The sequence below is a fragment of the Theropithecus gelada genome, chromosome 10 (assembly GCF_003255815.1).
Source record: "Theropithecus gelada isolate Dixy chromosome 10, Tgel_1.0, whole genome shotgun sequence".
In the NCBI taxonomy this organism is placed as follows: domain Eukaryota; kingdom Metazoa; phylum Chordata; class Mammalia; order Primates; family Cercopithecidae; genus Theropithecus; species Theropithecus gelada.
In genome coordinates, this window is record NC_037678.1 from 52,470,442 (window position 1) to 52,496,637 (window position 26,196).

General features: G+C 43.1%; 1 protein-coding gene across 15 annotated transcripts in view; it reads left to right on the forward strand.

The window, feature by feature from the left end:
- The window catches only part of UBE2V1 (ubiquitin conjugating enzyme E2 V1), a 37,603-nt gene extending 15,045 nt beyond the window's left edge, over positions 1 to 22,558 (forward strand). For 4 of the 15 annotated variants that reach the window (XM_025398628.1, XM_025398627.1, XM_025398631.1 and 1 more), the window contains 3 exons: positions 6,625 to 6,773; positions 19,685 to 19,810; positions 21,010 to 22,558. In XM_025398628.1, coding sequence (XP_025254413.1) covers positions 6,729 to 6,773; positions 19,685 to 19,810; positions 21,010 to 21,156 — 318 coding nt within the window. In that variant the 5' untranslated portion in view covers positions 6,625 to 6,728 and the 3' untranslated portion in view covers positions 21,157 to 22,558. Of the gene's footprint in view, positions 1 to 4,709; positions 4,818 to 6,624; positions 6,964 to 19,684; positions 19,811 to 21,009 lie in introns of those variants that run through there. The other 11 variants (XM_025398638.1, XM_025398637.1, XM_025398634.1 and 8 more) reach the window with 9 other exon arrangements.
- Positions 22,559 to 26,196: the final 3,638 nt, after the last annotated feature.

A 26,196-nucleotide genomic window follows, 5' to 3' on the forward strand; every position in this document is an offset into this window, starting at 1 on the left:
TCCATTACCCTGACATGCCTTTTAAAAATAGAGTGGTAGACCAGGCATCCTTATGTTAGTGATTCTGGGTCATGACACCCCAGGATCATTGGTGAGAGTACAATGAGCATACAAGGACGCATAAAAGGTCGCTTTTGTGTTTGTTTTTTAGAAAATGAGGTTTGCCAACCTTTTGTCCTTTTTTGCTTAATTTTAAAAATTTTCAACAAGTACTTATCTGAAGTACTGCGTACAGGCCAGTTTTTATTGTTGTTGTTGTTTTGTTGTTTTGTTTTTCGAACTACCACCACAGTCATACAAATGAATGGGAGCTGCTGAATTAATTACCCTATCTTCTACATCTCTTCTACTTCCCATCATGCAGGCCTGTGAGAAGTTTGATGCCACACGTTCGGTCACAGTATTTGCTCTAGGCAAATGCTTCTGGCTCTATATCCTGAGACATTAGCAGTAGCATACCCCAAAGCTGATCATTACCTAGGAGACTTGGATGTGCCTTATCTCTTGCCCTACTCCAAGCCTTTTGCAGCTCCCCGCTATTACCCGTAAGGTAAAGTCCAGTAGTAACATGGCTCCAACCTCTTCATCTTTTGTCAAATTTCAGAGACGTCTATGACCCCTCAAAGGCTAAGTAACACTGTCCTCTGGTAGATTCTGTTTCTCATATGTTTTGATATGGTTTTATTTCATTGCCTTTTGTGTATATCTTGTTTCTACATTGACACCTTAGACTGCATTAGGGAGACCGCAGTTTTTTATTTTGTTTGTAGCCCCTAGATTGTCTAGCAAAGTGCTGGATAAGTGTTGGATAATTATCACACTGAGAGAAGGTGTGTGTGCATATATGTTACTGATAATTTATGTATAGGGAAATTTTGACAAGCAGGTAAAAAGCCTAGCAAACTTTTTTCATTGTGGTTCTGAAATGTGTAGTTCTTTTTGTTTGTTTTGTTTTTTGGGGGTTTTTTTGCTTATAAATGTGGAGTGAGTCCAGTTCTATACATGTTAAACATCACGAGCCCCAGAATGCTTCCTCACCAAGAGCTTTATGCTCTTAGCACAGTATAATTTAGTATACCAACTAACTTGGTGGCAACTTGCCACTTCTGATTAACAATCTACTTTAGGAGCTTTCTAGTTTGTGGACTTAAATTCTTCAAGATTTAGTTGAATAAAGGTTTACAGAGTTCTTAACTGCCCAATGCCAGATAGCACAATGTTTACCAGTCTTCACTTGCCCTTTTGACAAAAGAAAGAGTTTTAAATATTCTCTGAGCTCATGATGGTCCATGAGCAGAATCTGGCCTGTAGACATTTGGCCAGAGTTAAGGAGTAACTGTCCCCTTTAGATAGCATGTGTGTTCTCCCCTCACCTCAGTTCTTCATATGCTCTGTTGTTTTAAGCCAGACGTCAAGATTATTTGCAAAACCATGCCGTCTTCTCACTAATTTTCTTTTATTCTTTGCAAAACATAGTTATTTAATAAAATTTATTATTTGTCTTAACATATAATGGTTTGTTGTGATTACTTTTAAATGAGTTAATAATTTTAAGATTTCTCGGTTTTAATTTCTAACTTGGCAAATATAAATAGATGTTACCCACATAAAGGTTCTTTGAGGTCTTCACCGGGCGCGGTGGCTCACACCTGTAACCCAGCACTTGGGAGGCCAAGGCAGGCAGATCACCTGAGGTCAGGAGTTCAAGACCAGCCTGGCCAACATGGCGAAACCTTGTCTCTACTAAAAATACAAAAATTATCTGGGCGTGGTGGCGCATAACTGTAATCCCAGCTACTTGGGAGGCTGAGACAGGAGAATCGCTTGAACCCAGGAGGCAGAGGTTGCAGTGAGCCGAGATCGCGCCATTGCACTCCAGCCTGGGTGACAAGAGTGAGACACCGTTTCAAAACAAACAAACAAACAAAGGTTCTTTGAGGTCTTCAGTGATTGTTGAGAGTATAAAGCATTCTTGAAAGCAAAAGGTTTGAGAACTGCTGTTCAAATGAAATAAATGTTTATTGTAATTGTTCAGTAGATAGCAGTTATTCTTATATTTATATGTGTATCACAACTCCTAGTTGGAATACAGATAGATATCGGCCAGTCCAAAGTTTTTCATTTATTGAACTGTTTGTGGTGCTGGCTTTACAACTTGAGTCAGAATCAAATTGTCCTATAATGCAGGAACAAAAGAAAGCTGACCTTTCCCTCTGTGGATCTCAATTCCTGTTCCAAATACTAGCCTAAAATAAATTGACCTGTTTCTTTGGTTCAGTTGTATATGTGGGCTTTGCACGCTTGGTTTTAAGTAATCGAATATCTAATCCAATGGAAATGTCTGTTGGAAGTATAGGGTTAATTACTGATATATTTTGCCCTACTTCACAAGTAAAAATTAAATATCAGAAAAATATAACTTGAATTCACTGTTTTGAAACTAATAGCAACAAGCTTGTGATATTTGAATGTTAGGATTTCCTAATCAGATCTGATTGTTAGGTGAAAAGGTAACCTTTCAGCCATAGAGATGTTCTTTGCTTAAATTTACAAGAGGAATAGTCCTACTATAAATAGTCCAGCTGACATTTAAATACCTGACATAAGAAACTAACACATTTTTTTGTCTTGCCAAAAAGAGCAACTCAAAATAGAGGTCACATCTATAATACAGCTTCCATTCAGTAATGAAAGGCTCAGCTATAGAAGCTGTTATACTTGGCCATTTATTTGGCAGTCTTAACACTTTTATTTATTTATTTGTTTGTCTGTTTGTTTGTTTGTTTTTGGAGATGGAAGTCTCGCTGTGTCACCCAGGCTGGAGTCCAGTGGCGTGATCTCAGCTCACTGAAACCTCCGCCTCCAGGGTTCAAGTGATTTTTCTGCCTCAACCTCCCAAGTAGCTGGGACTATAGGTGCACACTACCACGCCTGGCTAATTTTTGTATTTTTAGTAGAGAGAGAGTTTCACCATGCTGGCCAGACTGGTCTCGAACTCCTGAGCTCGTGATCTGCCCACCTCGGCCTCCCAAAGTGCTGGAATTACAGGTGTGAGCCACTGTGCCCCATCTTTTTTTTTGTTTGTTTTTAAAGAGACAGGTTTTTGCTTTGTTGCCAGGCTGGAGTGCAGTGGCATGATCATAGCTCACTGCAGACTTGACCTCCCAGGCTCAAGCAGTCCTCCTGTCTCAGTCTCCCAAGCAGCTGAGACTACAGGTGTGCACCACCACACCCAGCTAATGTATTTATTTATTTATTTTTATTTATTTATTTGTGTTTTTGAGACAGGGTCTCACTCTGTCGCCCAGGCCGGCGTACAGTGGCGCAATCTCTCACCTCACTGCAACCTCTGCCTCCCTGGCTCAAGTGACCCTCCCACCTCAGCCTCCTGAGTAACTAGGACTACAGGTGGGCACTACCATGCCCAGCCAATTTTTGTATTTTTCTGTAGAGATGAGATTTCTCCATGTTGCCCAGGCTGGTCTTGAACTCCTGGCCTCAGACGACTGTCTTGGCTTCTCAAAGTGCTGCGATTGCAGGTGTGAGCCACCATACCCAGCTGACGAAGTTTTAGTAACATTAAAAACATTGTCCACTAAAAGTTAATCACTTAAGGAATGCTGTTAAGTGAGATTCCTCCTCAGAGAAGAACACTTGATCCTTAGTGAGATGAAGTGCTGGACAACCAAAGCCCTAAAGAAGCTGAGGGAGCTTAGCTTATGGATTCCTAGGGGAAGGAGCCTTCTGGACAGCAGGAATGACAGGCGCTCAGGCCCTGAGTAGGTTCTTGTGTGGGATACAACTGAAATGGTTCCTAATTGGTTTTTTGTTATGCAAATAACATGGGATTGTTGTAAAAAATCAGGAAATAGAGAAAGTAGGGGGAATCATCCATAATTCTTTTACCCAGAGATAACTGTTAACATCTTGTTCTGTATCCTTACCAACTCTATAAAGCTTCTTAAGATGTCACTTATCGGCCGGGCGTGGTAGCTCACGCCTGTAATCTGAGCACTTTGGGAGGCCGAGGCAGGCAAATCATGAGGTCAGGAGATCGAGACCATCCTGGCTGTCATGGTGAAACCCCGTCTCTACTAAAAAATAGAAAAAAATTAGCTGGGCGTGGTGGCGGGCGCCTGTGGTCCCAGCTACTCGGGAGGCTGAGGCGGGAGAATGGTGTGAACCCAGGAGGCGGAGCTTGCAGTGAGCCGAGATCACGCCACTGCACTCCAGCCTGGGCGACAGAGCGAGACTCCATCTCAAAAAAAAAAAAGAAAAAACAAGATGTCACTTCCCATCTGTATGGGTTTGCTAGTGCTGTCATAACAAAATCCCATAGACTGGGTGGGGGCTTAACAAATTTCTCACAGCTCTGGAGACCAGAAGCTCAGGATCAAGGTGTCAGCAGGTTTTGTCACATTCTGAGGTACTGGGAGTTAGGACTTCAGTACATAAATTTGAGGGAAACACAGTTCAGCCATAACACCATCTGTGAACAAGTACCTCAGTCATTAGCCTTCCTATCAATATGATTTTATGTTCTTTTGATCTTCATTTTTATTAGTGTAGGCTTATAAATTAACCAGTAGTAAGGCAGTGACTTCTCCCCCCTAGCCTAATTAGGATCATTAAAGATTTAGATTGAACCCTTTCTGAACAACAGTTGTGTTGTCTGACTTTTTGCCTGTAATGTCACCACTGTCTTTCAGTTTTATGTTTGCTAGAGAAGACTCAGTCCCGGGTAGCTGAATAATCCAGTTGGCTGCTGTGCAGATGAAAATGCCAGTGTTTTCCAAACAAACAGTTCAAGTATGCTTGTAGGTTTTGCTGTTTCCTTTCAAATACCATATGTAGTATTATTTAACATTTTTTTGTAATCAACTGACTCTTTTGCTTACATTTATTTTAAAGGAAACTTTTACCATTGTTATGGATGGGAAGTTAGTATATTACTTACCCTAAATAAATTATTCTTAAACATAAATACATGACTGTAAAACGAAGTGTTCAATCACATACCACCTAAAGTCCTCTAACGTACCACTACAACTCCATCTTTCAGCTGCTTGGACCAAAAACCCAGGAGCTGTAGTTGACTCTTGTTTCTCACACCTCACAGGCAACCTGATAGCAAATCTCCACAGCTCAGACCTCTCAAATGCCTAGAATTACGCCGCTCCTCACTACTTTCCTGCTATCACCCTGGTCCAAGCCGGTATTACCTTTTGCTAGTACTATTGCAGTATCCCCCTAGCTGTTTCTGCTCTTGCACCCTTCACTCTTGTCCTCACACAGCAGTCTGAGGGACAGATCATGTCACGCAGTAACAGTTGGCATCCTTAATCTCCTCTTGCTGTCTCATCCCTCACTTGGTTTAAGCTAAATTGGCCTCCTTGCTGTCCTTTGACACCTTAAGCAAGCCTCTGTTTTAGGGCCTTTGCACTTGTTTGCTCTGTCTCAAAGACTTTCCCCTCAGCTATCCATAAATCATGCCCTGTCACCTTCTTCAGGTCTTTAGTTATGACACCTGTTGCAATAACACTTTTCCTCGATCACTCCATTTGAAAGTATTGCCCCTCCCCTATTACTCCCTGCTCCAGAATAGCAGAATCTATCGTACTGTATAATTTACATATTGATTTTTGTCCATTATATGTCTCCTACTAGAATGTAAGCTGCAGGCATTTTTGTTTTATTCACTGCTTGTTCTTCAGTGCTTAGAAAAGTGCCTGATGTATAATAGGTGCTCAAATATTTATTCCAATTAAATTAATGGCATGTGTCCTACACTTTGGGAGATGCATATACTGGCAACACCTCCCACAATTTGGGGTCCCTCAAGTGAGCCTCTCTTCACAGTCACATGGTTAGTCCTATTTGTCTCTTGAGAGTCTGGCCAATATTCTGTTCTGGAAGACATCTAGAAATGGCTCAAATCTCAGCCTGAACCCGGTACTGCGTCTTGAACCTCTGAGGTGTTTTCATGTGTTGCTTTCAAGAGCTACTTGCCAGGCTTTGGGATTTTTGGGAAAAAATTAGAGAGCCAGCTATTCCCTTTTACTTTTTTTGTAAGTTAAAAGAGAAACTATCGTTTAAATAATTGAAAAACAATAGAACATTTTATCCTTGGTGCCTTCAATTGACTCTTAGTTGACTAAGAGGACACCATTTTTATTTGCCATATCCATGGCGACTATTCCTCCTAAAGGTTGTTTGAGAGTCATGCCAACAAATAAGCATAGTCTCAGCCTCTTGTCTTCCAAGGTGCTTTGTTAGCACTTGAGATTGATGGTTTTCATCTCACACTAGTTAACCCCAATTCATCGACATTTAGACATGTAAGCCCCTTATAAGGTTTGTCCGAGGGCTGGGGGTGGGGTATCTAAGTTTGGTTATCTAGCCCTAGTCATTTCACCTGTCAGAGAACCATGTGCCCCTTCCCTCTGGTTGTGCTGGTTGATACTGATAGCTTTATAAGTGGCAAGTTTGAGGTGTGATAACTTCCCATGATTTTTTTGCATGTTAGCATCTTTATTCCCAGGGAGCGATAATGAGCAGCTAGCGCTAGGCTTACAAGTTCCCCTGGAGTTGCTGGTATCTTGAATTTCTTTCCATTTATTTTAGGAGTAAAAGTCCCTCGCAATTTCCGACTGTTGGAAGAACTCGAAGAAGGCCAGAAAGGAGTAGGAGATGGCACAGTTAGCTGGGGTCTAGAAGATGACGAAGACATGACACTTACAAGATGGACAGGGATGATAATTGGGCCTCCAAGAGTAAGCGTCGAGCTACGGCTATAAATGTCAATGTCTTAAATTCACTGTGCCTCCTTTTAGAAAAATCCTAGCCTTATCACGGAAAAAAAGCTCACCAATGGTATATTTTCTGAAATGTGGCTATTCTTTTTTGACCAGTTTCAGTTTATATATTTGAACCTCCTCTGATGCTGTTTAACCCCTCTAAATGGTAAGCAAAAATCTGTTTAGACTCATAGTGTGAATTTATATGACAATGTAGACAGTAAGGTATGAGGTCATTGCACCCTCAGATGTCATTCCGAACAATCTCTGGACTAACCAAATAACTAGGCCCTAGGTATAGCCAGCATTCCTGAAGCTAGTCTCCAAATGAACTCTGGAAAGCCTTCCCAGTTGTTGTTTTTCTTCACTGTCTCCCAGGTCTGCCGTGCACCTGTATCCTAATGCCAGCCTGTCAGCTCCTGGTCTATTCCAGGCACTGCTAGACCCAGAGGCCTTTGCAAAGAAGACCAAGACAATGAGGATGGGGAAAAGTGGCCTCTTTCAGAACTTCCTGATTTGTGAGAGTTCCTAGTCTTCATAATGCCAGCCAACCATTTTTCGAGGACACATAGTAAACCCTCAGGAAATGTCTCTTAACTCTCACAAAACCCTATTGTTAGGTGCAATTGCATTCCATTTTACAGATGAGGAGACAGACTCAGAGGAGTCAAGTCTCTTGCCCAAAGTCACATAGCTGGTAACCCCCAAATCAGATCTGACTCCAGAGCCTGTGCTCTTAACCACTGTGCCATGGTGTCTCCCTTTTGTTTACATTTTGAGTTTTCATCTGTTACCATTATAGAAGATACTAATCAAGTAGTAACTTGATGTAGGAGTCAAGAAATCAATTTCCATACTGTGACACACACTTCAGACAAGCAGTGAGAGCTTCTGCCTGAATGTAGCAAGACCTGTCCTGTGTCTGCGTGTGTTTAAGGGTGATGACGACGTTCATTCGTTTGATTGTGTACAGGACTTTGCACTAGCACTGTGGGAGCAGAAAGACATGCAGGGCGTGGCCCCGGCTGGAACAGGGACAAGTGACTGTTCATTACGTGTTAGGACACTAATGCTCATCTCAGATGGTCATCAACATTCATGGTGAATGATTGGCTTTACCATTTAATGTTGCTTCTTGAGTCATTTTGTGACCCTGTACTTTTGTGGAGTTTTAAAAATATATACGTTCGATCTGTTTTTACTCACTTCTTTATCCCTTTTTTCTATGAAAACTAGAGTGTTCTGTGTCTGCTAAATACTGGGGAAAACCCAATCTAGAAATCCTATTTCTCCACGGAGATAATTTTGTTTACTGTCTCTGAAGGTCCATCATATGCTGACATCTTCTTCACTGCATGTCTTCTCTTCCTAAGAATGATTTTGGTTTCTTGAGGATGAGAACTGTGCTTCCCTCCTTACTTCCCAGAATACCTAGAAATGGGGTACTCAATAGGTTTGCTAATCAACTTAATGATTTACAGGTTCTAAAATACTGAGAATTGAACCAGTATACAACATTGCAATACACTAAATACCACTGAATTGTACACTTTCAAAAAAACACACAAAACAATGAATCAGTAAGTTCTGCTGAAAATATTCTATCCACCTGAAACAGCTTGGGCTACCCTGAATTTCAGTTTATCTCTTTCCAAAAGAGGCTTTGGAAGTTGTAATGAGTAGCTATGGTATGCCAGGTGTCCTCCATATATATATATATATATATATATATGTATGTATGTTTTGTTTTGTTTTGTTTTTTTGAGGCGGAGTCTTGCTCTGTTGCCAGGCTGGAGTGCAGTGGCGCAATCTCGGCTCACTGCAACCTCCACCTCCCGGGTTCAAGCAATTCTCCTGCCTCAGCCTCCCAAGTAGCTGGGACTACAGGCGAGCGCCACCACGCCCAGGTAATTTTTGTACTTTTTAGTAGAGACGGAGTTTCACCATGTTTGCCAGGATGGTCTCAATCTCTTGACCTCGTGATCTGTCCGCCTCGGCCTCCTAAAGTGCTGGGATTACAGGTATGAGCCATCACGCCAGGCCTCATGTATTTGTTTTTAGTAACAGCTTTATTGGGATAGAATTCACCCCTTTAAATGTACAGTTCAGTGGTCTTATATTCAGAATTGTGCATCTGTCACTAATTTCAGAACATTTTCATCACCTCAAAAAGAAACCCCATACCCATCAGTAGGCACCCCCCATTCTCCCTCCCACATGCCCCATTTCCCATCTTTGACAATCATCAGTCTACTTTCTAGCTCAATGAATTTGCCTTTTCTAAATATCTATTATAAAAATGGAATTCTACAGTATGTGGCCTTTTGTGACTGGCTTCCTTTACTCAGCATAATTTTTTCAAGGTTCAAGCATACTGTAGCATCTATCAATACTTTTATTCTTCTTATGGCTGGATAATATTCCATTGTACAGATATGCCATATTTTGTTCATTTGTTGATGAACATTTGGGTTGTTTCTACCTTTTGGCTATTATAAATCATGCTGTTAGGAATGTTTATATTAGAGGTTTGTAAGTGGACATATAGTTTCTTTTTTTTTTTTTTTATCTACACCTGCTGGAATGGATGGACATAGTTTTTGTTTTTGGCTACCTAATTTTTTCTCCTTTGAAGATGGATATATATTATAGATGTTATATATTATATAACATATATATATTATATACAATTATATTACATATATTACATATATATTAATTACACATATGTAAATATGTTACATATATAATTGTATAATATAAATATAATATAATTATATATAATTATATATTATTTAAAGAAAAGCAAATCCTCCACGCCTATATTATATATAAAACATATATAATATAATATATATTATACATAGCATATATAATATATAATCCATAACATATAATATATAACATACAATATATTATATAACATATGTTATATATAACAATATATGATATATATCATATATTTATATATGGATATATTTATATATAGATATATTTTATATTTATAGATATATATTTATATATAGATATATATTTTTATATTTATAGATATATATTTATATATAGATATATATGTATATATCTATATAAATATATATATTTTATATCTATATAGATACATATATATTATATATATTTATATATAGATATATATAGATTATATATCATATATATTTTTTTTTGAGTTGGAGTCTCCCTCTGTCTCCCAGGCTGGAGTGCAGTGGCATAGTCTCAGCTCACTGCAACCTCTGCCTCCTGGGTTCAAGCAATTCTGTCTCAGCCTCCCGAGTAGCTGGGATTACAGGTGCCTGCCACCACGCCCAGTTAATTTTGTATTTTTAGTAGAGACAGGGTTTCGCCATCTTAGCCAGGCTGGTCTTGAACTCCTGACCTCATGAGCCACCGCGCCCTGCCGGAGATACAGATTTTGAATTCCCCTGGGTGTATACCTAGGAGTGGAATTGCTGGATCATATGGTAACTGTGTTTAACATTTGGAGGAAATGCCAAACTGTTTCCCAAAGCGACTGCGCCATTTTACATTCCTACTAGCAATGCCTGAGAGTTCCCATTCTCAACATTCTCACCAGTACTTGTTACTGTCTTTTGACCCCTTTAGTTTTTATTATCCTGGTTCCCCAAGGTTAGAAACTAAGTCATAAAAGGAACTATCTGCATGTAGATACTTCCTGTGACCAATCTTTTATGATTAACACATGAGCTGTTTGCTATATAACTCGAATATCCACATAATTATTACAGCATCTAAATAGAGCACTTGAGTAACTCATCTCCCTATTATATTTTTGTTTTTGTTTTACTCAAAAGAATGTTTTCCATCAAAATTTCAAAGGTTTGTACCATATGATCCAGGAATTCTTCTAGGAATTTACTTTCCAGCTTCTCTTCAATGTGTTGCCCAAAGGCAGTGTACAAAATTATTTCATGCAGCATTGTCAGTAGTAGCAAAATATTGGAAACAACATCATCTTTGAGCACACCATATTATTTCCTGTTTAGCTGTTGAACAATGAGACAGATTTATGTGTGCTGAAATGGAATGATCTCCATTGACATTGTGAAGAAGTAAATGGAATGATCTCCATGATATTGTGAAAAAGTAAATTATAAAGCAGGAGACAGAGTATGCTGCCAGTTGGAGTCGGGGGCCATGGGGGCAGAGGAAGAGCTCATGCATACACTGCTTCTGTGTGCTTAGAATACCTCTGGAGGAATGGAAAAGAAGCTGCTGACAGTGAGTGTCTTCTTCAGAAGGGAGCTGGCTGGCTAGGGCTAGAGTGGAAAGGAAACTTACTTTTTACCATATACCCTTCTGTACTCTTTGAATGTTTTAGTCATATATGTGTGCTGTTTGAATAGTGCCCCCACCTTTTTTGTTTGTTTGTTTGTTTTTATTTAAAGAAAAGCAAATCCTGCAAGCCTAAAAACAAAGCTTCTGAGCCAACTACTCCTTGCATAATTCTGGCAAATGTCTGGCTGTTCATAGCATTAGACATGGAGTATTTCTACTTTGACCACAGAAGTACTAACAATAGTCAAGTTATATAGAGCAGGGTTTCTCAGCCTCGGCATATTGGGCTGGTTCTTTTCTTTGTCATGGGGGTGCTAGGTGTGTGCATGTAGGCTGTGTAGCAGCATCCCTGGCCTCTACTCACTAGATGCCAGCAGTACCCCGTCTCCATTGCAACAACCATAAATGTGTCTAGACAGTGCTTGATCCTCCCTTCCCCTTCCCAGCAGAGGGGCAAAAATTGCCCTCGTTGAGAAGCACTATTGTGCCTCTGGGGTTCTCCAAAATAGTGTTTTTTCTGGTTTTTTTTTTTTTTTTTTTGAGATGGAACCTTGCTCTGTTGCCCAGACTGGAGTGCAGTAGCATGATCTCAGCTCACTGCAATCTCTGCCTCCTAGGTTCGAGCGATTCTCCTGCCTCACCCTTCCTAGTAGCTGGGATTACAGGCACATACCACCACGCCTGGCTAATTTTTGTATTTTTAGTAGAGACAGGTTTTTGCCATGTTGGCCAGGCTGGTCTCAAACTCCTGACCTCAGGTGATCTGCCCACCTTGGTCTCCCAAAGTGCTGGGATTACAGGTGTGAGCCACGACACCCAGCCAAAATAGTGTTTTATGTGTAGGTTAGAGCCTGGATGTGTGTTTATACACATACTTACCCTGAAGTACTGGTACCCATGCTTCAGAGGAACCAAACATAATTACAGGGGTGTAGGAAGTAAAAGGAAAGTGACCCTTTCTCTGATTCATTACGCTCACCATTGAATGAAACTTAAGTTGGTGTGTGGTGTGTTTCTACCCATTTTTTGCTGTGGGTGTGCAAACGTAAATATATATCTTTTTAAGAAAAATGAGATCTTCCTATGCATAATGTTTTACAACTTAATTTTTTTCACCTAATAGATGGTAGATGGTGGACATCTTTCTATATCAGTGCTTATTGACTGATCTCTTTTTTAAAAGCTTTGAGGCCAGGCATGGTGGCTCACGCCTGTAATTCCAGCACTTTGGGAGGCCGAGGCGGGCAGATCACCTGAGGTCAGGAGTTCAAGACCAGCCTGGCCAATATGGCGAAACCCTGTCTCTACTAAAAAAGTATAAAAATTAGCTGGGCGCGGTGGCAGGTGCCTGACTCAGGAGGCTGAGGCAGGAGAATCACTTGAACCCGGGAGGTGGAGGTTGCAGTGAGCCGAGATTGCACCACAGCACTCCAGCCTGGGCGACAAGAGCAAGACTCCGTCTAAAAAAAAAAAATAAAAGCCTTCAGTTATATGACTAATTAATGAATATATTCTTGTAAATATTTTTAACGACAAAAGCCCAGGCGTGGTGATTCACGCCTGTAATCCCAGCGCTTTGGGAGGCCTAGGCGGGTGAATCACTTGAGGTCAGGAGTTGAGACCAGCCTGGCCAACGTGTTGAAATCCCATCTCTACTAAAAATATAAAACTTAGCTGGGCATAGTGGCGTGCGCCTGTAGTCCCAGCTACTCGGGAGGCTGAGGAGGGAGAATTGCTTGAACCCAGGAGGCAGAGGTTTCAGTGGGCCAAGATCATACCACTGCACTCCAACCTGGGTGACAGAGCAAGACTCTTGTCTCAAAAAAAAATTTTTTTTCCGACAATATAGAGGATATAGAATAAGAAGTTAACTTAGTCCCGCTTTAACTCTGTGTGAGTCAGGAAAAGAGAAATCATACAAGGTAATTTTTTTTCCCAGCTTTATTAAGGTGTAATTGATAAAAACTATATATATCCAAGGTATACAATGTGATGACTTGATATACATATACATTGTGTAATGATTACCACAACCAAATTAATCAACACATCCATCACTACATGTAGCTACCATGTGTGTCTGTCTGTGTCTGTGGTAAGGACACTTAAGATGTACTCTTTTACCAAATTTCAAGTAAACAATCCAGCATTATTACCTGTAGTCACCATGTTTTACATTAGATTCCCAGAACTTACTCATAACTGAAAGTTTGTGCCCTTTGACCAGTATTTCCCCTTACACCCTGGTCCCTGTAAACCACTGTTCTATTCTCTGCTTCTGTGAGTTCTACTTTTAGATTCCACATATAAGTGAGATCATACAGTTTTTGTCTTTCTGTGTCTGGCTTATTTCACTTAGCGCAATGTCCTTCAGGCTCATCCATATTGTCAGGACTGGCAAGATTTCTTTTTGTCTTTTTTTTTTTTTGAGACAAAGTCTCGCACTGTCACCTAGGCTGGCGTGCAGTGGCGCCATCTCGGCTAACTGCAGCCTCCGCCTCCCGGGTTCAAGCGATTCTCCAACTGGCAGGATTTCTTATTTATGGCTGAATAATATTTCATTGTGTGATATATGCCATATTTTCTCTAGGACATTTAAGTTGTTTCCATATATTGGCTATTGTGAATAGCTGCAAAGAGCTATCTCTTTGAGATACTGATTTAATTTCCTTTGGATCTATACCCAATACTAGGCAACAGAGATAATATAGGAAGTTGATCAAATTTAAGTTGGACTAAAAAATCAAAGAAGGCACACTGTGAGAACACAGATACCGCTGCAGAAACAGTAACCACCCCCTGGGGTTGGGAGGCCAGGAGAGGAAGCTTGGGCTGTCAGAACCTGGCACTTGGGAAAAAGGTGCCCCCTCTGCTGCTGCTGGCACCCACGGGGCAAGGGCAAGGCTGGTTGGGGGAGTACAAAAGACACTGAAGCCCAAAACCAGCTCTTGCTGCCAAGGTGAGGGGACTCATACTGGGGTGATACCTAAAGGAACGGCAAGCAAATATGAAGGGGCAAATGCCTCCTCCTTTTTATTTTATATTAGGATCATGTGGTTAATTTGACCATTCAGTCCTTAAGTCTGAGTGTCACCCAAATATTCTACAACCTAACTAGAGAAGTGAAAACTTAATATTGCCTAGAGATGGGTCCTGTGCTTACTCAGAAGGATACCATGAGTGGTGGGAAGAGGGAGAGTCTCTGTACAAAGGATAATTGTGTCTCGTTGCTGTGCAGAGAGGTGCCTGCTGGTGCTGGTTAGGAAGCTCCAAGCCCGCTTCTCTCTACTTTGGATGCTGGGGTGGGACTCTGCACACTACACTTTTCCTTTGTCAGCTGGCTTCCTCTTAAGGTTCCACCAGTCAGGGACACAAGAGAGAGCCTGAAAGGCATGGGGAAGGGAAAAGGGATTTGCTGTGTCTTGTTTGCCTGTTTGTTCTGTCTGTACCACCCTGGTAACAGCCCTTCATCCTGGCATCAGCAGTGGGTTTCAGTCTCCAGCTTTTTGGGGACAGTCACAAAACCAGCCTCATCACATCCCGCCAGGCCCCTTCCTTGGAAGTTCTAGCAGCAGCCAGGCAGCACCCCCTCCTCAGAGATCTGAGTTCAGCTCTGCAGACCTCTTCCTTAGCCTCCAACCCCAGTAAACTCCAGCTTAGTCCCCACTGCCTTAAGAGTTTCCATCCTGCTTCATTTCGTTTATTACATCTGTGTTAGCTTAGATTCCCTTTTAGCATTTCCAGTCTACTGACGCCTGTTTAACCAATGTCTTATATTAAATTCTGTTATAAAACCTAGTGTGGAGTCTTTTTTCCTGACTTACCCTAACTGCCATATCCCTACTCTTCTCCCCAGCAGTAACAGTGATTTGCATTCTAACATAGCATGTACCCACATTGTACATTAAACATAATTTGTATATAACTACGTAAGATTCAAACTGAATAGCAGGTGACTAGTTGACCTAATGTTTCCTTTTTATATGTTTAGATTTTGTAATTTTCTTTGCATAATTTTGTAATTAATACCTTATTCCTTTTCTCGTATTTCTTTTTTTTTTTTTTTTAAGGTAGGGTCTCATTCTGTCACCCAGGCTGGAGTGCAGTGACACAATCACAGCTCACTGCAGCCTTCACCTCCTGGGCTCAAGTAATCCTCCTGCCTCAGCCTCCCAAGTAGCCAAGACCACAGGTGCACCACCACGCCTGGCTAATTTTTTTTACTTTTTGTAGAGACGAGGTCTCACTTTGTTGCCCAGGCTGGTCTCGAACTCCTAGGCTCACGCAGTTCTCCTGTCTTGGCCTACCAAAGTGCTGAGATTACAGGCATGAGTCACTGTGCCTAGCCTAGCTCATACATTTTTAAAACAAATTTTATTTTCCAATACTTACAGGCTTATAGAAAAGTTGCAAAGGTGGTACTTCCTGTACTACCTTTTCCTTGTTGCTAGCATCTTATGTTAGTATGGTACCTTTGTCACAACCAATAAACCAATGTTAATACATTATTATTAACTAAAGTCCATACTTTATTCAGGTGTTCTTAAGTTTTTACTTATGTCTGTGTTTTGTTCCAGAATCCCATCCAAGATACCACATTACACTTAGTCGTCATATTTCTAGCTCCTCGTGACAATGACATTTCTCAGGTTTTTCTTGTTTTTGATGTCCTTGGCTGTTTTGAGGAGTACTGGTCAGATATTTTGTAGACTGTCTCTCTGTTGGAATTTGACTTTTTATTTTTATTTTTTAATGATTAGACTGGGGTTATCTCATATATATACATTTGACCCAGGAAAAATTTGTAATCTCCAGGCTCTGGGCCTGTAGTGCCTAATGGATGAAGTAGCCTGTGTGCACACAAATATACCCAGAATTGGAAGAAAGTGTAGGCCTGCTTCTATATGTTATACATATCCTACAATGTACTGTCAATACCTGGTACCGTGTTTTGCCAGTCTTTCATGTGAGTGTGTGTGTACCCTCGGCCTTTGAGAAGGCTACGAAGTCTCTGGGTTATATGAATATGCCATGTTCATATAGTCCCTTGCAAGTAGACATGTAGATTGTAGTTATTTTTGCTATTGCAGACAGTGCTTCACATTTTGTGCACAAGTATGCATCTCTCTGAAGGAAATTGCTAGGAAGGGGCCTGCTGGTCTGAGCATGCTCATTTCACATGTTGGTGAGCACTGCCAAATGGCTCCACAAAGCATGAGCCATATCAACAAAGTGGAAAGTGTTTGTTTCATGATGAAATAATGAATCTTAAGAGCAGTATTTCTCACAGACACAGAATGTTCCAGCAATTCTTCAGGTACATTTCCTTTGCTGAAACTGTTTTAGCAGGTCCCTGGAGCACTCATGAACAAAATAAAAGAAAAAAACCAGAAACCCTGTAACCCTGTTTTCTATTAAAGTCTAGCTTGGTGCTTTTTTTTTTTTTTTTTTCTTAAGACACAGTGTTGCTCTGTCACCCAAGCTGGAGTGCAGTGGTACAATCTCGGCTCACTGCAGCTTCCACCTCCCAGATTTAAGCGTTCGCCTGTCTCAGCCTCCCGGGTAGCTGGGACTACAGGCACCTGTCACTATGCCTGGCTAATTTTTGTATTTTTAGTAGAGACAGGGTTTCATCATGTTGGCCAGGTGGGTCTCGAACTCCTGACCACCTGCCTCGGCCCCCCAAAGTGATGGGATTACAGTCATGAGCCACCGCCCCCAGCCTTAGCTTGGGGCTTTTTTTTTCTTTTTCTTTTTCTTTTTTTTTTTTTTGAGACGGAGTCTCACTCTGTCGCCCAGGCTGGAGTGCAGTGGCGCAATCTCGGCTCACTGCAAGCTCCGCCCCCCGGGTTCACACCATTCTCCTGCCTCAGCCTCCCGAGTAGCTGGGACTACAGGCACCCGCCGCCACGCCTAGCTAATTTTTTGTATTTTTAGTAGAGATAGGGTTTCACCGTGTTAGCCAGGATGGTCTCCATCTCCTGACCTCGTGATCCGCCTGCCTCAGCCTCCCAAAGTGTTGGGATTACAGGCGTGAGCCACCACACCCAGCCTTAGCTTGGGGCTTTTAAATGACCCTTCAGGTATGTGTGTGGGATCACTTGACTTGAGGCTTTTTTGTTTGTTTGTTTGTTTGTTTTACTGTGTTCCAGTGAAATTACCAGATGAACATCAGTGGTGAGAAATTTGATTTCTTAAACTGTAAGGAATTTCATCCTTGAATTGTGTGACAAAACCAAGGAGTATAATTTTGCTCCATTCAGGATCCATTCAGTCGACACTGAGTATGTAGTTGTTGATGGAGACTATGATAGGTTCTGAAGATGGATCTCTCATATTTTCCATAAATCTGTATGTGAGTCATGCCTTTGTTTGCTTCCTACTTATTCTGTGTACTGAGGGATTTTTTTTTTTTTTCTTTGAGGAAACACCTTAATTGCAATGAGGTGTTATTTTATAACATAAAAGTGTGAAGATAAACATTCATTCAACAAACATTTAAGTACCAATTCAGTTGAGGGCCCCTGTCAAGGCCCCCACCCTCCTTTTTCCTTGTTTAGTGAGGGTGTCTGATGCCTAATTGAGCCTCGGTTGGGAGGGGCTGAGGGGATTGGGAGGACTTCCAAGAAGAAGCAGCTGGGGTGAGAGCCCCAAGGTAGAGAGCACTTGGCAAGCTTGAAGAGGAATGGTGGGCAGGGGAGGGAGAAGAGTAAAAGAAGAGGAAGTTACGGCTTTCCCAGGTCAGTCTGGGAACTTTGGCTTCCTCTTCAGGTCACTAGGAGCTGTCAGAGGGTTAAGCCAGCAGAGACAGCTTCCTGTTTTGAAGATGTCCGTCTTCTGGCTGCTGTGCCGGCAGCAAGAGAGGAAGACTTGGGGGAGTTCAGAAGAGGTGACGGTGGTGGAGGAAAGTGGACAGATACAGGGTCTCTTTCAGAGGTAGAACAGTGGGACCTTCTGACCGCTGGCAGGTAGAGGGTAAGGGAAAGGGGAATTGGGTTGCCTGCTAGATTTTTGCTCTAGCTAACTGGGTAGATGCTGATGTCACTTACTGAGGAAGAAGAGGGCAGGTTGAGGGTAGGTAGAAATTCACAGTTTTGGTTTGGTTATAGTTAGGGATCCCTGTGGACAAGAAAAGTTTCCATGGGTATATTATGAATGCCTTCTGAATTAAGGGTTTAAATCACATCCTCTGATTTATTCTCCCTAAAGACCACTAGATGCCGCTCTTTGCACCGGAGCAATTGACTTGCGCGGTACAAGACTCCTTTACTGAGGAGAGGGCGCTGATGCCTGAGAGGGGAACCCGCAGAGAGGGGAGCTCGTGCCTTTGAGGGGGCTACTCTTAACTGGGAGACATCACCCTTCAGTGTGGTCTTCAGACACATGTGATAGCAGTGTGACTTCATATGGGACAGAAAGATAGGGACTAGGTGGTGTTTGAGCTGGGTCTTCAGGGTTGCAAGGCATTTCAGGTGCGGGCAGGGTGCTCCAAGCCGAACGAACAGTCGGGCAGCAGAGCGCGTCTCACTGCTCATGGGTTAGACGGTACAATGAAGAGATTATTGACGTAGGGGGTTGGACTTTTCAGTGTTTCTCAACAAAAGCCTTTTAAGAAGCCTCAACAGTTAGCCTTTTAAGAAGGACTGTTTTTGGCTGGGTGTGGTGGCTCACGCCTGTAATCCCAGCGCTTTGGGAGGCCGAGGTGGGCGGATCAACTAAGGTCAGGAGTTGGAGACCAGCCTGACCAACATGGAGAAACCCCATCTCTACTAAAAGTACAAAATTATCCAGCCATGGTGGCACATGCTTGTAATCCCAGCTACTCAGGAGGCAGGAGAATCTCTTGAACCCGGGAGGCAGAGATTGTGGTGAGCCGAGACTACACCACTGCACTCCAGCCTGGGCAACAAGAGCAAAACTCCGTCTCAAAAAAAAAAAACTGTTTTTCCCTGTGCCACCTCACCCACTGAATGCCAGTAATCTCTCAGGTCAGACTACCAAAAAAAAAAAAAAGACTGCAGGGAGGGGTGGAACACCCCCACTGAAATCCCTTACTCAGTGCCTAACCCCGGAGTGATGGAGAAGGGGGAAGCAGCTCTGGGTCTGCACCCCTCCCTCATCTTGTCTGAATTTTGAGGTTCTCTAAAGCAGTGGCCTGCTCTGCGCTTTAATACCACATAGTGGTATTTAACTGATTGGCTGATGAGCCTGGTGAGTGGACATTTAACTTGGCTTCCTAGAATGGAGAGTGCCTCTTACCATTCCCCAGAGAAGGACTGCAAAGTAGAGAAATTAACATAAAAACAGGTCCCTCTGATTAGACATAATATTAACTTAAAACTTCACTGGTACTAGCTTAAATGCTTCATCTTCTTTTTATTCCCCTAAGGCCTGGAAGTCATATAAACTAGTATAGGAACTAGTTTAGAACTGCTGGCCTACCACAGAACAAGTAGACTCCATGCTGGAAGCAGATGTACCAGTTCTCCAGTCAGGGATAAATGGGGTTTCACAGGCTCTACCTTTTTGAATGCTTTGTTGTAATTGCGTGACATCTCTGTACCCTTTTTTTCCAGACAATTTATGAAAACCGAATATACAGCCTTAAAATAGAATGTGGACCTAAATACCCAGAAGCACCCCCCTTTGTAAGATTTGTAACAAAAATTAATATGAATGGAGTAAATAGTTCTAATGGAGTGGTAAGTTGTTTTTTCTGCCCCACTTGTTCCTTGGGGTTGACAGTTGCTTTGTACTTAACATCAGGAGCTTTTAGACTGGGCCCAATTCCGTATGTTCTTGGGTTATTTGTTGATAAACTGTATCACTGTGCATAGGAGCACAGATTTCGGGTGGGGCCTGTTTCCCAATTATATCTGGCGATCACTCATATAGCACTTTACCCTGGGCTAGTTCTGTACTGGTCACTTTGAGATATGAGCTCTTTCAGTCCTCATGCCATCCCGATGAGGTAGAGATGAGGAAACTGAGGCACAGACATAGAAGATCTTGCCCAGGGCTACACCTTTACCCCCTGGGCCTTATTTGTGAACCACTGGCACGTAATATTTTTTTCCTTTAATTGCCTTGCTTTTTTATTTTTACTACCATAAATGGAAAACCTGTCTCAGTTCTCATAACTGGGCAATAATGGCAACAATAAATATTATAAAAACAGAGCAATGTTAATAAATCTTGACTCCATGTGTCATTTACCCAAAGGCTTTGAGCTTTTGAGGTCTGCTCTCCTGCAAGTGTTGAAGGGATGCTACACATTAACATCACACCAAGCCTTCATCTTTGAGATACTCAGAAGACTGGAAAATTGAAAAGAGATGAGCTTCGTTACAGTGTGTTCGGTGTTTAATCCTGAATCTGAGTTCCACCTAAAGTCCTGAGCCCAGAACTCAACCCATGCTTTGGGGAATTTATTTTGGGAAATGCTGCCCTAATCTGAGAGGCACTGGCTCTGTGGCAGACCCTTGTCACTAGAGCACGGGTCCTGGCCACCCTTTGCCTTGGCTGTCCGTACTGCCCTGCATGCACATCTGTCCCCACTACCTGGGCGCAGTGAAGAGGACAGGCCCTGAGCACGGCAGCAGCCAGCCCAGCTGCAGCCATTGTTGTGGAGCCAAGTAGGGCTGGGTTGAGTCTCACCAAGTGTCAGTACCACCGTTTCCTTATCCCAGATAGTAAGCGTTCAGGACACAAACGGGAAAGGCAGGCTGCCTGGAGGGAGGACTCCAGCAGGTAGGTATTTTTCGTGTAAGGTATCAGGATTAGCAGCAGGTTCAACTTGAAAAGTACATCTTACTCTAGTTTGCATCTTAGCTTAGCCCCAGCATATAGCTGTTTTGTTTGAGAGTCTGAGAGTAATTTGCTTTTGTTTGCCTTGTTGTAGGTGGACCCAAGAGCCATATCAGTGCTAGCAAAATGGCAGAATTCATATAGCATCAAAGTTGTCCTGCAAGAGCTTCGGCGCCTAATGATGTCTAAAGAAAATATGAAACTCCCTCAGCCACCCGAAGGACAGTGTTACAGCAATTAATCAAAAAGAAAAACCACAGGCCCTTCCCCTTCCCCCCCATTCGATTTAAGCAGTCTTCATTTTCCACAGTAGTAAATTTTCTAGATACGTCTTGTAGACCTCAAAGTACTGGAAAGGAAGCTCCCATTCAAAGGAAATTTATCTTAAGATACTGTAAATGATACTAATTTTTTGTCCATTTGAAATATATAAGTTGTGCTATAACAAATCATCCTGTCAAGTGTAACCACTGTCCACGTAGTTGAACTTCTGGGATCAAGAAAGTCTATTTAAATTGATTCCCATCATAACTGGTGGGGCACATCTAACTTAACTGTGAAAAGACACATCACACAATCACCTTGCTGCTGATTACACGGCCTGGGGTCTCTGCCTTCTCCCCTTACCCTCCCGCCTCCCACCCTCCCTGCAACAACAGCCCTCTAGCCTGGGGGGCTTGTTAGAGTAGATGTGAAGGTTTCAGGTCGCAGCCTGTGGGACTACTGCTAGGTGTGTGGGGTGCTTCGCCTGCACCCCTGGTTTCTTTAAGTCTTAAATGATGTCCCTTCCAAGCCATCATCCTATTCCCACACTCCTCCACTCCCACCCTTGGCCGAAGCATAGATTGTAACCCCTCCGCTCCCCTCTGAGATTGGCCTTTGGTGAGGAATTCAGGGCTTTCCCCATATCTTCTCTCCCCCACCTTTATCGAGGGGTGCTGCTTTTTCTCCCTCCTCCTCAAGTTCCTTTTTGCACCGTCACCACTCAACACCTTCCATGACACTTCCTTGCTTTGGCCAGAAGCCATCAGGTAAGGTTGGAAAGAGTCGCTGACCTCCCTTGTTTAGTTTTGGAACCGTACTCACTCACTGTCCACCAGCCTGGGAAATGAATAATGGGGCCTCAGCCCTGCCACCCTCTGCTGTCATCAGCTGATGCATTGTTTTTAGCTCAGGTTTTGATAAGGTGAAAAGAATAGTCACCAGGGTTACTCAGACCTGCCAGCTCTTGGAGTCCTTGGTGGTTGAACTTGGAGAAAGACCACATGAAGACACTTGTAAGCACACATGATCCCTCTGAATTGTTTTACTTTCCTATAATTGTTTTGCTTTTAAAAATTGAAGAAGTTTTAAACAGGGCTTTCATTTGGTCATCCTTGCAATCCATTGGGGTCTAGTTTGGAATCTGACAACTGGAACAAAAAGAACCTTGAATCCGGTGCATGCCTTGGTTTTGGTGCTGCTGCTGCTTCCCAAGATCCTCAGCAGGGATTAAGAAGGAACCCGGTGTGCACAGCAGATCCCCGAAATTGGTGGGCTTGACCTCCTAGCAAATTGCTGCATCTTTCCACTTGCTGTTCAGGACCACTAAATGCTGAAATGTGGATGCATACCGAAATAAAAGCAATTCATTGTGTACTAAAGGTTTTTTTTTTTTTAATTTAGTATTTGTGTAAAACCACCTTTTGAAGCAGCAACTATCAAGTCTGAAAAGCAATTGATGTTTCCATTAATCTTTTTCCGGGGGGAAAACCTTAGTTCTAAGGATTTAACATCCTGTAAGTGAAGTTTAACATAACAGTATTCCATAAACAGCCTTTTTATTGTCAGACCATTGCCTGATTTTAATATAATAAAAAAAAAAGTGTGCGTTAATATTTAACAGGCTGTACTCTTCTTCCTCTTGGCATATTAGGGACAGAATTTAATGTTTTAGATGCTTTGGGGTTCTAATTGACATCCTAAAGCAGGGGTCGGCAAACTTTTTCTAAAAGGGCCTAAATTAGTAAATATATAGGCTTTGCAGGCCAAGAGGCAAAATCTGAGGACATTGTGTGAGTACTTATATTCTGAGAGAAAACAGATTTCCCAAATTTGTAATTGGTGAAATTCAAAGTAGAGTTCTGTTTATTTATAATGTTATTGGCCCACTAACATGAGGATTGGAGTTCTTCTAGGAGATAACATGTACTTTAATTGGGATTCATTCGTGTTCCCTGTCATCAAGCCTCTTGCAAATGTTCATCTGTAAAAATCATTCTTCATGCTAGAAGCCATACAGAATCAGGCAGTGGGCTAGATTTGGCCCGTGGATCATAGTTTGCCAACCCCTGTCCTAAAGATGGTAGGCTTCTTTTTTTTTTTTTTTTAGACAGAGTTTTGCTCTTGTTGCCCAGGCTGGAGTGCAATGGCATGATAGCTCACTGCAACCTCCACCTCCCAGGTTCAAGCGATTCTCCTGCTTTAGCCTCCCAAATAGCTGAGATTAGAGGCGCCTGCCACCACACCCAGCTAATTTTTTTGTATTTTTAGTAGAGATGGGTGTCACCATGGTTGCCAGGCTGGTTTGGAACTCCTGACCTCAGGTGATCCACCCACCTTGGCTTCCCAAAGTGCTGGAATTACAGGCGTGAGCCACCGTGCCCAGCCCAAGATGGTAGTTTAAAAAAGGGTTCTTCCTTTGGTTTAAGTAGCCTCATAGGTCTTGAGCTATTAAGACTCCACTAGAAGCCAGTTATTGGCTGGACTTAGTAGTCTGTTCAGAGAAAAAAAAATCATAGGATTGTCACATGTATTTCTCTGATGTTTAAAAAAAGTTTTTTGTTCTGATGATTAATGATTTGTCTACCATCTACTGCATATGCAGTGGGAACGTGTCTAGTTTTTACCCAGAGCTAGAACTTCCTGCTGTAGTCCCAGCTACACACAGGTACGACCTTGGTGCCCTGTGGCAGGAGCAGGCTCTTCCCTCTGGCTGTTGGCACCAGCTCAGGTGTGAGAAGAGCTGACTGTTAGGAAAGGGCCAGGTTCTTCCCAACAGGCCACCCTCCAGAAAGCCCTGCCCAGATTTCTGTGGATGGTCTTTGGAGTCCTCTGCACGGACTGGTGCCCTTTGGTTCTGAAAGTACATACATTGGGCCAGGAAAGAACCATGGTTTCTTCATCCTCAGTCAGCCCTCCCAAGGGAGGAGAGGAGAGGTTCCAAAATTATTTCAGACTAGACATGGTGGCCCACACCTGTAATCCTAACACTGGGAGGCCAAGGTGGGAGGATCACTTGAGCCCAGGAGTTTGAGACCAGCCTGAGCAACATAGCGAGACCCCTGTCGCTATAAAAAGTTAAAAAATTAGCCGGTGTAGGCGAGCATGGTGGCTCACACCTGTAATCCCAACACATTGGGAGGCCGAGGTGGACGGATCACGAGGTTAAAGATCGAGACCATCTTGGCTAACATGGTGAAACCCTGTCTCTACTAACAATATAAAAGATTAGCCAGGCGTGGTGGCGGGTGCCTGCAGTCCCTGCTACTCGGGAGCCTGAGGCAGGAGAATGACTTGAACCCGGGAGGCAGAGCTTGCAGTGAGCCAAGATCGCGCCACTGCACTCCAGCCTGGATGACAGAGCGAGACTCTGTCTCAAAAAAAAAAAAAAAAAAATTAGCTGGGGTAGTAGTGCACGCCTGTAGTCCCTGCTGGTCGAGAGGCTGAGGTGGGAGGATCACTTGAATCTGAGAGGTTGAGGCTGCAGTGAGCCATGATGGTGCCACTGCATCCAGCCTGGGCGACAGAGGGAAACCCTGTCTCTAAAAAATAAAATGGCCAGGCGCGGTGGCTCACGTCTGTAATCCCAGCACTTTGGGAGGCCGAGGCGGGTGGATCACGAGGTCAGGAGATCGAGACCATCCTGGCTAACACGGTGAAACCCCTTCTCTACTAAAAATACAAAAAATTAGCCGGTCGTGGTGGCAGGCACCTGTAGTCCCAGCGACTCTGGAGGCTGAGGCAGGAGAATGGTGTGAACCTAGGAGGCAGAGCTTGCAGTGAGCCGAGATTGCACCACTACACTCCAGCCTGGGTGACAGAGTGAGACTCCGTCTCAAAAATAAATAAAATGCTGCTGGAAAACCCCAGAACAAATTTGTGGAATCTAAAGTTGGCCTCTTCTGTGCTGAGTGACCCCCAAAAGGAAAACAAACCCTGTCTTAAATCCTAGAGTGTGCACTTTACCTGGCTTCCCTGGGTCACACCTCCAGTCCCAGCCCCTACCAGGTTTGTATACCAGAGGGGATGCGGGCTGGGTGGACCTGGACTTAAGGCCTGTGAAACAACACTCAAAACCCTCTGAGACAGCTGTTTGGATCTGTGATCTTGTGGGCGTTGTGCCAAGTTTGTGTCATTTGCTCTTCCTTGGTGGTGGGTTTACAGATGGTCCGAAGTTTATGGACAGAGTTTAGGCCTAAATTGAGGGCACACAGGAAGTGCTTGTCTGAGGTTCAGATGTTGCCACCTTTTTTTTTTTTTTTTTTTTTTCCAAGACGGAATCCTCTTTATCGCCCAAGTTGGAGTGCAGTGGAGTGATCTTGGCTCACTGCAACCTCCGCCTCCCGGGTTCAAGCAATTCTGCCTCAGCTTTCCAAGTAGCTGGGACTACAGGCGTGCGCCACCACACCAAACTAATTTTTTGTATTTTTAGTAGAGACAGGGTTTCATCATGTTGGCAAGGCTGGTCTTGAACTCCTGACCTCAGATGAGCTGTCTACCTCAGCCTCCCAAAGTGCCATGAGCCACCGTGCCCAGCCAGATGTTGTTACTTTTGCCAGGTGGTTTCCCTGGGTCACACCTCTGGTCTCCAGCCCCTGCCAGGTTTCTGTCCCAGAGGGGATGCGTCCACTGGTAATTTTCACGGTGTGAAACCTTGTGGTGTGGGGAGACATCTGTCGTTATCTGACAAAGGTTGGGGAGGCAGCGGGTGTAGAAAGCACCCCTTCTGGCTGACCAACAGCAAGCCAGCCATGGGGCCCCCCTGCCCCGGATCTCTGACGGACTCTGGTCTTGGGGCAAGGGCCAGTTCCTTGGGCTGCATCTCCACTGGAGAAAGTTCTTGGCCCTCTAGGTGGGAGCACTGTTGGCTGTACTGCACCTTTAGCTGTGGTGCTGCATGACGATGTGGATGCAGTCACATAAACGGAGCGGCCCCTGCCTCTGTGCCCCTTCCCACCCTGCCTGGCCTTTTTTTTTTTTTTTTTTTTTTTTTGACGGGGTCTCGCTCTTTTCCCCCCGG